Consider the following 14,472-nt stretch of genomic DNA (forward strand, 5'->3'; position numbering starts at 1 on the left):
GTACCTATTAATCCCCTAAATCTCCCAGAAGTTGGGTTATTTTTTACTGTTGCCAGCCAACTGGTTCATGAGTTTCCATTCAACGTAAACATTTAGGTATAAATATAAATATAACATTTAAACAGCAACGTTACAGGAGAGAGATAAAACCTTCTTAACTTTCAATGGAAGTCAATGTAAAAAGAGTTTATTTCAGGTAATTTTTAAGTATTTCTATTGGTCGATTCAGCATGAAACTTTGGCATAGTGTAAGAGACTGTCTGTCTGTTAAAATTCTGTAGTAAACTAAAAATCGACAAAAATGAAGATACTTGTTTTTTCATTGGACAGTGTATATTTTCTGAGCTGGTGAATGGTATGATAAATATTTTTATTTCTACTAAGAATTACTGGAGGTCAGTAAGTTAATAGTTCATTCTGTAGTAATCATAGTCAAAATAGTTATTAATAATATTTGACACTAGGTTCGGAGAGAATAAACCAATGTGTAGTGTAGGTGTTTGTGTGTGTATCATATTCTATATATTTTCTTTGTTGTTATTTTGTATGCATTGCTGGTTTCATATGCCAATTACTGATTTAATTGGATTTTTTAGTTTTTGTTTTTTAAGTCTGTATTTGTAATATGCTAAATCTAAAGCTAAAAGTAATGTCATTTTTTTTTTTTACTATATTTCCCCGTTTTGTTGTGTAATTTCTGGCGGGGTTTTTTATATAGTTTTATTTTTTGTATGTATTGTGTTGAAATGCCAATAAACTTGATATTTTATCCATGTAGTTGTAGTTGCTTTTTTATTTATTTAGAATTTTTAATACTTTTCCACATTTTTCTATTGTAAATTGTCACAATAAAAAAAAAATCTAAGACTTTCTGGAAGCTTTTATGGAGAAAGAAAAAAAGAACTTTTGTTGTTTGTGTATGGTTTATATTTTTTTTAATTGTGTATTGTTGCTGTCCATTGAAAAATATGTATCTCCAAAACAGCAGCTTTACAGTAGAGAGAGAGAAAACTATTTAACTCAATGTAAAAAGAGTCAATATAAAAATAGTTTATTTCACGTAATTTGGAAGAATTTATATTGCTCTATTTATCAAGTGAAGGTAAAAGTTTATGTGTTCATATAATAATATAATATTGTAGTAAACTAAAAAAAAAGTACTTATTTTTAAATGGTTTGATTTATGATTTATTAGGCTTTATGTATTTGTTGTAATATCTAAGTTTTTATTTAGTTTTAGGTTTTTATTTACTTATTTAGGACTACTTTTTCCGGTTTGGGGAGACAGTGGGCGGGGCTGATCGCGTGGGGGAAGGTGTTAATTGGGCGTTAACTGTGAGTCGTAATGAGACAATCCCTGGATGGGAGGAGCGAAACAGATGAGTAACCAATCAGAAGGCGGAGGGGGCGTGTCCTGTTGTGTGATGTTCTCCGCTGAGGTGAGGTGAGGGGAGAGTGGTGGGAATGTTTAGGTGCTGCTGGTAGTTCAGTTTAGTTGAATTTAGTTGAGTTCAGTTGAGTTGGTGGATTTTAAGGCCTGAAGTGACCGGATTCTGTAGTTTCTGCTGGAGAGAGAGAGAGAGAGAGAGAGAGAGAGAAAGAGAGAGAAAGAGAGAGAGAGAGGATGAGGAGCTCAGTGTTCAGGTCAGAAAACTTTCTCATTTAAAATCTTCTAAACTTTATAAATCTGCTAAACTTTTCTTCAGTGTTTAACCAGCCTGTGTTTCACTGTGTTTCACTGCAGGGTGTTACTCTCTGCTGTTGTGGCCTGGCAGACCTTCACTGCTGCATCAGGTAATTTAATATATTTATAAAAAAATATTTTTATCTGTATTTGAAGCCAAATTGCTCAGTTTTAATCAGTTTCTTATGTTTTTAAAAAATATATGTTTTATAATGATAACAAAGTACACTAAATTGTAGTGTATTTGTAGCCTTTTCCTTGAAAAGCAAACATATATATAAAATATATTGATCTAGAGTGTTTAATTTATGCGTGACATTGTTAAAAAGTGTTTGAAACTTAGGCCAAATGGTTTATTTTGCTTGTTGTTTAAAATAGTATGGTTAGAGATATATTTATTATAGTGTTGCACACCAAACACATTTATTTATGTATTTTAGTTTTTATTTATTTTTTAGCCAGTTAGTGTAACCCACTATATAATATATTAATGATTTGCTTCATTTTAATGTGATTTTAAAATAGTTATTTATTTATTTATTTTGTTTTATTTTTTTTGAGAAGCACAGATTATTCAGGACTCAAATATATTTTACTGTAAATAGTAAAAAAATAGCCAATTAGCTTTGTTTTTATCTCTTCCTGGATGTTTAATAATTTTTACTGTAAAAGTAAGTAAAAAAGCATGAAAAAAATTACATTTCGACTGTGTAATTTATGCAGTGGTAAAAAACGTGGCAAAATGTAATAAAACCTCTATTTTATATTTTGCCTTTAGCCAAATGTTTTATTTTGTTTTTGGTGTTTCAGTTTCAGCCGAGAATTTTAATTTTAGTGCCTCTCTGATATTTTATGTTTATTTACTAACCTGCTGCGCTTTTAATACCCCCTTTTTATTTTGTAGGATTTTATAGTGCTTTTATAGTGTGTTTTATTATAGAATTACCAACCAAAATGTGCTTTTTATGATGTTGATTTGTTTGTTTCTTCTCTTTTATAGTCTAATCCTGTTGTACCTGAATGTTTCCCTGTTTAATTTGCTGTTTTTTGTGTGTTTTTGTCCTGCAGGCTGTGAGGGAGCGGAGTGTGTTGGTATTAAAGGGTCCGGGAGGCCTGATCAACACAGCGAATTCCTCAATCGCTTTAATGAAATGAATCCGACTGCAGACCAGCAGCTCCACCGCGACCCTGGAGCTGTGTTACCTTTTATTGGGCTGACTGGAAGTAAGTGATGGATGGAGGGATGGAGAGATGGAGGGATGGAGGGATGGGGGGATGGGGGGGACTGGTGCTCGTGTGGGGAGGCAGCCCTGAGCGACCAGAGCCTTTTCTAATCTAAATAACTAAATATACAATACAGTCATTATTCACTAACAACACCTCCCTGTAGAAAATCACTACAGTTTAAAGATTACTGGAGCTGAACGCTGATAACCCTTACAGAAAATACATATACTGTGTATATTTTCACTGTCCAATGAAAACCAAGTATCTCCAAAACAGCAACTTTACAGGAGAGATAAAAAAAAAAACTTCTAAACTTTCAATGGAAGTCAACAAATGATGTCAGGTCATTTTAAAGCATTTTTCATTGGTCCATTTATCAAGAAATTTTGGCACAATATAAGAGACAGTTTGTGTGTTATGTAGTAAACTAAAAATTGACAATTTTTTTATTGGACAGTTTATTATATAATTAAAAAAAAAATTATACATTTTCAAATGTGTTTTATTATTTTCTTTTAACTATTTTTTTTTACTTTAAGCATAATCTGATAGTTTGACATCTCAAGAGATTTTTTGTGTGATATGGCTCCTCCATATATTTTTAATAATATTATTTTTATACTGTACTATGTAAGTAAGTTTCAGCTTAGGTTTTAATTAATCTCATTTAAATCTCAAGTAAACCTCAAGTTTTATTTTTTATCTATTTTTATTCTACTTTTATTCACTGTTATTTTAAATAAATGATTTTTTTTTATAATTATTAAATATGGTTATCATGCACGGCTACATTGAAAAAACTTTGCCCTCAAAGGTTGATTGATAATGGTTAATCTAGTGATTTGTTTAAAAAAAATTGCTTATTTTGAATTTAATTTTATTTAATTTTCCTTAAATATAAATACCTATACATTCCCCTTTACCATGAAAGTTAAAAATATAGAAATACATTTTACACCAAACAAAAAAAACTGATCTCAGAACTGCTGTTTTACAATATCAAGCCTCAAATAGAATACATCTAATGTAATATGTTTTTTGTTTTTTTGTGGGGCTGCTTTTAGACGCAATACACTTTATTTTTAACCACTTATGTACCATCACCACCACTGTGAACGGTTCCTATTGGTCCTAATTTACTTAATTTACATAATAATGTATCAAACATCCAGTGAACTGGAGAGATATGTGGGCTGAATCTTCTTTAATGGTTTTGGTTTGGAGGTTATGTATATGTATATTCACGGAATGATCCACTGAAAGGTTTGTTAAGGAGCTGTGAACGGTTCTCCTGTAGTGTGGGTGCAACTGAAACTATCCACTTTTGGATAATGACTTTTTTAAAGTTGTTAAACTTGTTTTTTTTTTAGGAGTTTTAGGTTGTTTCTAGTTTTAAAAATCAAGAAGTTTCTGTAGTTACAAATAGGGGTTTGCCCTTTTATTTTGAACTCAAAATAAGCACTAAAAGTCACCAGTTAAGTTATTCTGATTCTTGTGTTTAAATTTAAGTCACAAAATAAGGAATTTTTGCTTGATTTGAGATTTACCTTACTTATTTTTGGACTCTGTGATTGCTTATTTAAAAAAAATCTTACTATGAATTTTTTTCTCACCGTATTGGCCGATGCTTTTTTTGCTTAATTTAGGCATTTATGTCTCAATTTACATTTATTTTGTCTAGTTTTTGCCAATGGTTTTTTTTTTTGGCAGTGTATACCCTGAAAAATGGTGCCATATCACCCACCCCTAATTATCACATCAGGGTACTACTTAATTAATTTTTATTTATTTTTTTTACTGTTTTTATAAAAAAAAATCATATTGTTCTCATTTCCCATTATATATCTACTAGAGACAGATTATATATTTAATCCCATATATATATATATATATATACTTTTTTTTCTTTTTTTAATTCAGTGTTTTGTCATATCTCCAAGAGTATCGTTATCGTGGAAATACAATGAAATATCGTGAAATTATTTTAGGGCCATATCACCCCGCCCACCCCTAGCTACACAGTATGTGGTAGCAGTGGTATCTCTGGTGGTATCTCTGGTGGTGCCATGTGTGTTCTGGAGAACGTCAGGGCAGATTCCTGAAACCAGCCACTGGAAAAGTGTAGATAAAATAAACGCTTTTCCAGTCCTTTTCCTCCAGTGTTGTTTATTTATATAGGTGTATTATTTTAATTGCAGGTGCTAAGCAGAGCCGTAACTGCTGTAAGAACGGGGGCACGTGCATCCTGGGAAGTTTTTGCGCCTGTCCGAAACACTTCACTGGGCGGAGCTGCGAATACGACGAGCGCGCCAGGTAAATAAATCAGCTGCTCTACAGCTACAGTAAAGCTTTCAGTGTATAGTCTGTGTACGCTCTGTAAAACAGCAGGTTTTAACAGTCTGATGTGATTTTTTACAGGAATTGTGGAGTTATTCCTCACGGGGAGTGGGTGCAGAAGGGCTGCTCATACTGCAGGTGTGGGTATGGAGTGCTGCACTGCTTCCCTGAAGTCTTTCATGGAGATTGTGGTAAGTTTATTATTGGCCAATAAGGGAATTTTGCTATTTTATTATATATATATATATATATATATATATATATATATATATTTTTTTTTTTTTTTTTTTTTTTTAATTTTGTAAAATTTAGTTTTTGGAATCAGTTCTATTTCTGTTTCTGTATTTCACAATTTAATTTTATTTAATTCCCTTTGTTTTTTTAGCGTTAATATTCTACTGTATGTTTATATACTGTAGGTTTATAAGACATTTAAAGGGGAAATTCCATAAATATTTTAAGTTAAGTTCATTCATAACTTAGTAAATTATCAAGTAAACAAATGAAAAAACTCAAAGACTTAAAAGAAGATTTTTATAGCAGTAGTGGTGATATGAAACATATTTTTCAAAATTGACAACTATAACTATATATAACTAAACTATATTATTTTATATTATATTATTTATTCAGTTTATCTAAAGGTAAAAATTGATAAATTGTAATGGATTTTAGACATCCTTGAGTTTCCTTTTCAGAATAATTTTTCCTTGCAACATAGTGCATTTGCTCCTCTTTAAAATAAATAACTGCTAAAAGCATCTTTCAGACAAAATATTGATTTATTATTACTTTTTTTATTATTTGATAAAAGTGAGACTCAGGCATTAGTATCAGTATATTGGTAACCAATCAATGCTTTTAGAATTTAACCAATGAATTGAGTTGTGGCTCGATTCAGCACTGGTTTTATCTGGTTACAGCACATTTCGTACCACATTACTCAGACCAACTAAAAACTAAAACTAGTTAGTGGAATTATGGTGATTAGTTGTAACTAATCACTGAGTTGTGGTTAGATTCACAACCAGTGTGGATTCATTATTTGAGCTGCAGTGGACAGTATGAGAGTATACAGTTAAGTGTATGACAACTTTTTTATGGAGATGTGGATTTCATTTTCCAGCAGGATTTGGCACACTGCCCACACTGCCAAAAGTACCAATTTGTCTTATATAATATTCTAAGTTTCTCAGACTTGGACTTTTGGCTTTTCATTGGCTGTAAGCCAAAATGATCAACAATAAAAGAAAAAAACTCAAGCTTAAAATAGATCACTCTGTGTGAAATACATTTAAATACATTATGAGTTTCACATTTTGAACTGAATTACTAAAATAAAGTAACTTTTCAACGATGATCTAATTTTTTTGAGATGCGCTAGTGCACAGTATATTATTATATTCACTGTGTTCACTGTATATATCGCAGTATATGACATTATAACACTAGCTCTTTCTGTGCACTCAGCCTTTTATCTGTTCTCATCAGTATTAATTATAACCGCGTGATAAGGAAGATGATAAGCAGTGTTTGTCTCAGACGAGCTTCAGACGTTAAGCTTTATCAGATCTGGTCTGGAATAGGAGAGTATTCAGTGTAGAGAGAGAGAGAGAGAGAGAGAGAGAGAGAGAGACAGATAGAGAGAGGGGTCTTCACACCTCATCCACTGACCAAACAGGGCTGCGAATCCCCACCGGCTAGCACTTAGCTTCAGCAGCCCCATAAAAGATTAGCCTTTTGGGGGGTTGGGGTGGGGTATTGTTGGGTGGGGTACAGTATGGAGGGGTGGGGGTCTTGTTTTTCAGGTCTAAGCATGTGCTAATGATCCCCATTTCCCCCAGTTACATCTCAAACACTGGCTACAGCCATTCATTCAGAGGTAGCGACTCCAGCTGCTGTAATAGTGCTAACATTATATGATGGGATGAAAAATTTAAATAAAAATTGGGAAAAAGGTTTGTTTTGATTGGCTGCTGTAGAGTATACTTAAGAGCATTAGGTAAAGGTAAAGAATACTAAAAGTGCATTTTCTATTTAATATACTCAATAAAGATACATATTAAATATACATATACAAGTACACTTTAGTTTCGTTTATTTTCCCAGTAACATTAAGGTGTACACTATACAACTCTGTGAAAAAAAGACCAATTGAGTTTCTGAATCAGTTTCTCGGATTTTGCTATTTATAGGTTTATGTTTAAGGTAAATGAACATTGTTGTTTTATTCTATAAACTACAGACAACATTTCTCCCAAATTCCAAATAAAAGTATGTCATTTAGAGCATTTATTCAGAGTTCAGAAATCAGTATTTGGTGAAATACAGTTTAATCACAGTTACCATGCTTCTTGGCATCATGTTCTCCTCCACCAGTCTTACACACTGCTTTTGGATAACTTTATGCTGCTTTACTCCTGGTGCAAAAATTCAAGCAGTTCAGTTTGGTGGTTTGATGGCTTGTGATCATCTTCCTCTTGATTATATTCCAGAGGTTTTTAATTTGGTAAAATCAAAGAAACTCATAATTTTCAAGTGGTCTCTTATTTTTTTCCCAGAACTGTACATATGAAAAAAAAAACACTCAAGCACAACCTATAATGCCTTTATGTTGTATTTAAATAGAGCTTAATTACAAGTTGCCATGAGTTGTTCCAAAATAGTACATTTAGTATGTGTTTAATTACCTATTAATTTGAATTGCTAAAAGTATGTACTTTTGACAGTTAAGTATACTTAAAAATATATATTTACTTAATGCACTTTTCTTTTACAAGGGTTCAGACTGGAGTTTTTTTGGGGTTGGAAAAAAAATCAAACGTTAGGTCAGACGCGATTTTGAAGCTGAAATGAGTCTCAACCCCAGAAAAGATTAGCCTTTTGGGGGGTTGGGGTGGGGTATTGTTGGGTGGGGTACAGTATGGAGGGGTGGGGGTCTTGTTTTTCAGGTCTAAGCATGTGCTAATGATCCCCATTTCCCCCAGTTACATCTCAAACACTGCGTACGGCCGTCCATTCACTGTCTCTCTCTCTGTCTTTTCTCTGCAGACGACTCTCAGGAAGTGCGCTGGTTTCGCTCGGCTGCTTCCAGAACACTGTGGACCGGGTCCCTCCTGTGCCTGGCGCTCCTCCTTTCATTTCTGCTTTGAAGAAGAATTGAAGAAGACACCGGGACTGTCTTTTTCTCTCTCTATCTCACTCTCTATATCTATCTTTCTATCTCTCTCTCTCTCTTTCTGTGTGTTTTTAACCCAGTTCAGTGTGTTTGGCCCAGTTTGACTCAGAGCCGACCGTGGAAAGACTGTATGAAGAAGATAATGAAGAAGAGCAGATTTAAGAGCCTATATATCTATATATTTTAGTTTTTTTTTTTTTCTTCTTCTTTAAGGCAGCATTTATTGGCAGCACTGAAATGTATTTTACTTCCGGTGGAAGTTGGACATGTAGGCGTGTTCAAAAACAACTGTTTTAATGTGAATGAAGGACCCTGTATATAGGAGTTATATTGAAAATACGTTTATTGTACTGTATATTGTATTGTGTTGGTGTACAGTTTTTCCTCATGAGATGTTTTCTTCTCTTTTTTTTGTATTTGTTGCGTTTATAAAGAAAGCAGTATTCCAGAAAATACCTAGTTCTCTTTCTTTTTTATATTTTCTTTAATGTAGAGTGTCAGAAAATACATAAAAAGACTTAAAAAGTTTCAAATTCTGATTTTAGACTTAAAAAAATGCCTTAATTTGACGTAAAATGCTTTAAATGTGTCTCCCAAAGGTCTCAAAAATGCCACATATACTAAACTCTGGTCCTGTATATCTTATTAACAACTCAGCTTACTGATTTAAAGGCAGACTGGAACTGGAAACTGGAACTAACTGCATTATTTATGGGTTCAGAGTGGTACTATTTTTTACGTACATTAATTACTAGCTAGCATAGATGCTACTGTTGATAAAAATGTAGATTTCAGTTTATGAGCAGCTTCATAATTGTCAAACTTATATAAAAATAACAATACTGTAATATAGTAATACACTAAAGATAGAAAGAGAGAAGACATACTATCAATCAATAAAAACAATCAAAAGTAGGTGTTTTTCTTAATTAAATATCAAGATACGACAAGATAATTCTTTATTGGCTGAAATAACAAAAAGGATGCAGAGCTTTCAGACCTCAAATAATGCAAAGAAAATATGTTCATAATTTAAAAGTTTGAAGAGTTCAGAAATCAATATTCAGAAATCATCTTCTCCTCCACCAGTCTTACACACTGCTTTTGGATAACTTTATGCTGCTTCACTCCTGGTGCAAAAAATCAAGCAGTTCAGCTTGGTTTGATTTTCAGCTTGTGATCAAACATCTTCCTCTTGATTATATTCTAGAGATTTTTTTAATTTTTGGTAAAATCAAAGTATATAAAATGTATTTTGCTCCAAAATTGTTATAGAATTACAAATGTATGCAGTTATAATCTATATTTTAATGATTACAAACTGTAGAGTTGCTCATCTCCAACACTTTGAGTTCCATCAATCTCCCCAAATTGTGAATAAGTCATTTTACCGCATTAAAAGTTCATTAAAAGGTGTTAAGTTTGATCTAAATCAATGTCCCACAGCAGAATGAAGTATTTTTAACAGGCTAAAAGTGAAAAGTGTTCTCGTCCTCATTTGGATCTGAACATTTGTTCTCCGTCTCTCTCGCTGGGAGAGAGTGAGATAATGATAACGCTGAGATAACCGGCGATTGTTGACCTTTCTGCTATTTTTCTTATCTTAAACAAACAATTACTCGGGCCAATCAATCACAGCGGCCACTCCGGCCGCCGCCGCTGACCTTCCGCAGGACTCTGAGGGGACGCACAGTACGCGCCCGTGACCGCAGGAATGAAATTGTCTTGTGTAATTAATTTTCGCATCCATAACTCAGATGCCTGATTATTTACTGACCTCGTTTCGGCTGCTCATCACCGGTGATGTAACGCGACAGTGAATCATAACGCTGCCGGGAGAAAATAGCAGATTCATTGTAGAAGACAAGAGAGGAGCGAAATGCAAATAGGGGAGAAAACATCATGTTATGAAGTGATTAAATGTGAATGTTTACTAAATCAATGTGTGAGACTCATCACCGCGTACAGACCTTAATAATGTAGAAATATGTTTCTGCTAGAAAACACAGAGCACAAAGCGTATTAATTATTAACCATTAATCATTAATCTACAATGTTTATTGAGTTTTTTAATGGTGTTGACTGAAAATAACTTAACAATTAAAAATTCCTAAACATTCCTAATAAGTGGGTTGGGTAATTGGCTGTGTAAAAAAAAAAAATCCTAAACATACCCTTTTAAAAAGGAAGTATACTTAAGAGCATTTAAAGTATGTTTAAATTAGATAAATAATACTTTAAGTGCATTTTCTGTTTAACATACTTCATTAAAAAAAATCTGTATTTCCATAAAATGTATTTTTAAGCAATATACTTTAAATAAACTTTAAATGTTCTGTTGATATAAAAAAATATATATTTTTTCCAGTGTCATTATAGTGTACATAATATGTGCAATACATTTACTTTAATGTACTTCTTAAAAAGTGTCTTAAAAGTTGTTTTTAAAAAAACATATACTGAACTTAAATCTACTTAAGTTTGCAGAAGATGTATGAAAAAAAAACACCCAAATGCACAACCTAATGTTTTTATGTTGTGTTTAAATACGTGAAATAAGTTGTCATTTCAAAATAGCACATTTAGTATGTACTGAGTGAAAACCAGGGACACAACTAAAATGTGTAATTTAACTCAAATATTATGGAATTATTATGAAAAAAAAACAAAATATATATATATATATATGTGTGTGTGTGTATATATGTATAGTGAAAAAAATAGTTTTTATTAATGTTTTAATAACATATTAACTTTAGGTCAATGTACAAGACTATGTATGCTTAAAAATAAAAATGTATTTTAAAGTATTTTTTTATGCACATTTCTACATGTCTGTAATGGTGCTAAGGCGGAATACGCCTCATAAGCAAATCATTTTACCATTAAGTTCTCTTTTTTTTAAAAAAAAAAAAAAAGGAAAAAGGAGATATTGAAGGATTAAAAAACTGTTTGCGTAAGTATTGAGTCATAGCTTGGTTGGTGTTTCTATTATTCTGCCACATTTCAGCACATTGATTAGAAAAGCCCTGTGCTCAGCCTTGTGCCGTATTATTATTATTATTACACTGCCGCCAGTAAAGCAATAGGAATGTGAAGGAAATCCGCACTTAATCTTAATCAGTGTCCCAACGAAACGAGCCGCGCTCTTATTTTGTCTTAGCGTTTGCATACAGGCTTAATATATGCAGACCCGCATACATTAAAGCCCTGGATTATTAATATATCTGCCGCTGTGCTTCCTGTCCTTCTCCAACTCTTTGAATTTATATAGCCGGCACTTAACGGCGAGCTGAAAGAGCGCAAGGCCCGAGGACTGGATACTGAATAAGAGGCCATTGCTATCCAGCAGCTACGCTAACTGCGCTAAGTGCTAGCTCCCGCTAAAAGCTGGGCGGTCGCCATCAGAGCAGCTGCATGGAGTGGCTGGTGGTGATCAGTCTATTCCCATTGAAATGCACATAGACTCCTTTATTCCAGCAGCAGGGTGGCGGGGGGCTGTGGGGGGCTGTGGGGGCATTCATTCTCAAGTCCTGTGACTTCCCAATCACTATTAGCACTGACAATGGCCTCTTTCTGACCTTTAAATGTGCACTTCTTTCATTTTCCATGACAGTGGCCAATGAACGATCTGCCCTTTGTTCCAGCGCCGCTTGCACTTAATGACCAGCCTGATCTGAGGCGACACTTCAATCTGAATCTTTGTAGATGTAGCCTGTAGGATTTACATTAGAGCTTGAGTGTTTGACATGACTTTGTGAAGTGAGTGAAGAAGCAAGTAAAGACAAATTATTATTGGCCTATTCTGATGGAACGAGCACTTAGAATTTCTCAAAGTTGGGTTAATATCCATATACAGCTCTGGAAAAAATAAGAGAGCACTTCAGTTTCTGAATCAGTTTCTCTGATTTTGCTATTTATAGGTTTATGTTTGAGTAAAATGAACATTGTTGTTTTTTTTTTCTATAAACTACAGACAAACATTTTTCCCAAATCCCAAATAAACATGTTCTTATTTAGAGCATTAATTTGCAGAAAATGAAAAAAAGCTAAAATAACAAAACAAAACAAAAAAGATGCAGAGCTTCCAGACCTCAAACAAAGCCACAAGTTCATATTCATAAAGTTTTATGAGTTCAGAAATCAATATTAGGTGGAATAACCCTGGTGGCTTTTAATCACAGTTTTCATGCATCTTGGCATCATGTTCTCCTCCACCAGTCTTACACACTGCTTTTGGATAACTTTATGCTGCTTTACTCCTGGTGCAAAAAATCAAGCAGTTCAGTTTGGTGGTTTGATGGTTTGTGATCATCCATCTTCCTCTTGATTATATTCCAGAGGTTTTCAATTTGGTAAAATCAAAGAAACTCATCATTTTAAGTGGGTTGCAGACAAGTTGAATTGTTTGTGCTGACCTTGTTCTGTTTTATAAACACATTTTTGCTAAAATGAGCTAGAATTAGCTACAATTGACAGGGTGAACAATTTTAATGAGAATTGGATGTATGCACAGTGTGAAATACATTTTTAAAAGTGAAAATATAAAGAGATTAAGCTTGTAAAAGTTCATTTCTGTGTAGTCTGAAGTCTTCTAAAATGAAGTCACAGTCACATGAAGTAAAAAGTCATTATAAAAGTATTTTGTTTTTTGCCTTTAGTGCTAGCCTCGCTAAATAACTAGCCTGATCTGGGGTGTCACTTTAATTTAAATATTGGTCCTATGTACTACTACGCAGGATTTACATTAGCGCTTGACTGTTTGACACACAAATTTGGGAGGAAAGAAGAAAACTGGCCTGTTCTGTTGGAACGAGCGCTCAGATACCTGGAATTTCTTCTTTCTGTAACTGGATAAGGTGACATTCTCCAGCATCTTAGCGAGAGGCTACGCTCTCACAATTATCTACTTAATTACGTAATCCCTCTCGCAATAAAAGCCTGAGCTCGTCTGGACCTTTTCTCAATCTATTCGGGTTCACTTCTAACCTCTGGGCACTCAGAACTCTCTAAGAGGCAGCAAACAATCCTATTGTTAGGTAAGTTTCTCCTGAGCTTCTTAGCCTAAGCCTACGTCTAGCCTATAACCCCAGGGATAGCCTATCTAAACCAGGCCTGGGCCAATCAGAGCTCAGCTTTGCATGGTTAGCACCTTTTACTGGGATTCAATGGGACATTTGTTCGTCATAAACCTGAAGAAAAGGAGTGGATTAATAAGAGGCTCAAGAAAGAAAGTGATACCCTCTCTATACAGGTAGAGCTCATGATAAGCTCCCTCCTCTCAGCAACCCCCCCCCCCCTCCACTCTTTAGCCACGGCTTTAGTTTAGCCACCGCTAGTGCTCCTCCTGCCGAGAGCACATCCTCCCCAGCTCCTCCTGCACCCCGCTGATACAATGCCAACCTCTCAATGGTCCCGGTTCATATGCACAAGCACAAGCTCAGCCACAAGCTCAGCCACAAGCAAATCCCTTTGATAGAAATAAACCCGGCGCGCTGGTTCCACTGGGCCGACCCGACACCGCAGGATCCTCCGGAATGAAAAGGATGGAGGGATGGGATTACATGCAGGAAATCTGTCCTCTTTTGTCAGGGGAAGTTGGGAAGGTGGGGGCATTCGGCTCAGAGGGAATCGGCTCAGAAGTGCAAAGACAAGACACAGCAACGGCACGGCCGAGCTGCAGTTGACCTCTCCATTCTCCGCCCACAGAAAAATAGACTTTACAACCTTTGCGCAGTTAAAAAGCAAAGATAAAGATGAAATCAGGATTCAAAACATCTTTAAAGGTATTAGGCAAGTTGGCATAAAGTTATCCAAAAGCAGTGTGTAAGACTGGTGGAGGAGAACGTGATGCCAAGATGCATGAAAAAAACTGTGATTAAAAACCAACCAGGGTTATTCCACCAAATATGGATTTCTGAACTCTTAAAACTGTATGAATTTGAACTCATTTTATTTGCATTATTTGAGGTCTGAAAGCTCTGCATCTTTTTGTTTGTTTGTTATTTCAGCCATTTCTCATTTTCTACAATTAAATGCTTTAAAT

General features: G+C 34.3%; 1 protein-coding gene across 1 annotated transcript; it reads left to right on the forward strand.

Annotated features, from left to right (window-relative positions):
• The first annotated feature begins 1,423 nt into the window (after positions 1-1,423).
• On the forward strand, positions 1,424-8,879 carry tdgf1 (teratocarcinoma-derived growth factor 1). The gene is made up of 6 exons (XM_015606091.3): positions 1,424-1,644; positions 1,745-1,794; positions 2,753-2,908; positions 5,110-5,224; positions 5,330-5,439; positions 8,300-8,879. The coding sequence occupies exons 1-6, from the start codon at positions 1,625-1,627 to the stop codon at positions 8,398-8,400; spliced, it is 552 nt and encodes a 183-aa protein (XP_015461577.1). The 5' UTR covers positions 1,424-1,624; the 3' UTR covers positions 8,401-8,879.
• Positions 8,880-14,472: the final 5,593 nt, after the last annotated feature.

Source organism: Astyanax mexicanus, chromosome 20 (genome assembly GCF_023375975.1).
Source record: "Astyanax mexicanus isolate ESR-SI-001 chromosome 20, AstMex3_surface, whole genome shotgun sequence".
Classification (NCBI taxonomy): Eukaryota; Metazoa; Chordata; class Actinopteri; order Characiformes; family Acestrorhamphidae; genus Astyanax; species Astyanax mexicanus.

Excerpts from the sequence above, each read along its gene's own strand:
- tdgf1 (XM_015606091.3), top strand. The coding sequence starts at position 1,625 with ATGAGGAGCTCAGTGTTCAG. Across the intron at positions 1,645-1,744 it reads ATGAGGAGCTCAGTGTTCAG|GGTGTTACTCTCTGCTGTTG; the intron begins GTCAGAAAACTT and ends GTTTCACTGCAG. Across the intron at positions 5,225-5,329 it reads GAATACGACGAGCGCGCCAG|GAATTGTGGAGTTATTCCTC; the intron begins GTAAATAAATCA and ends GATTTTTTACAG.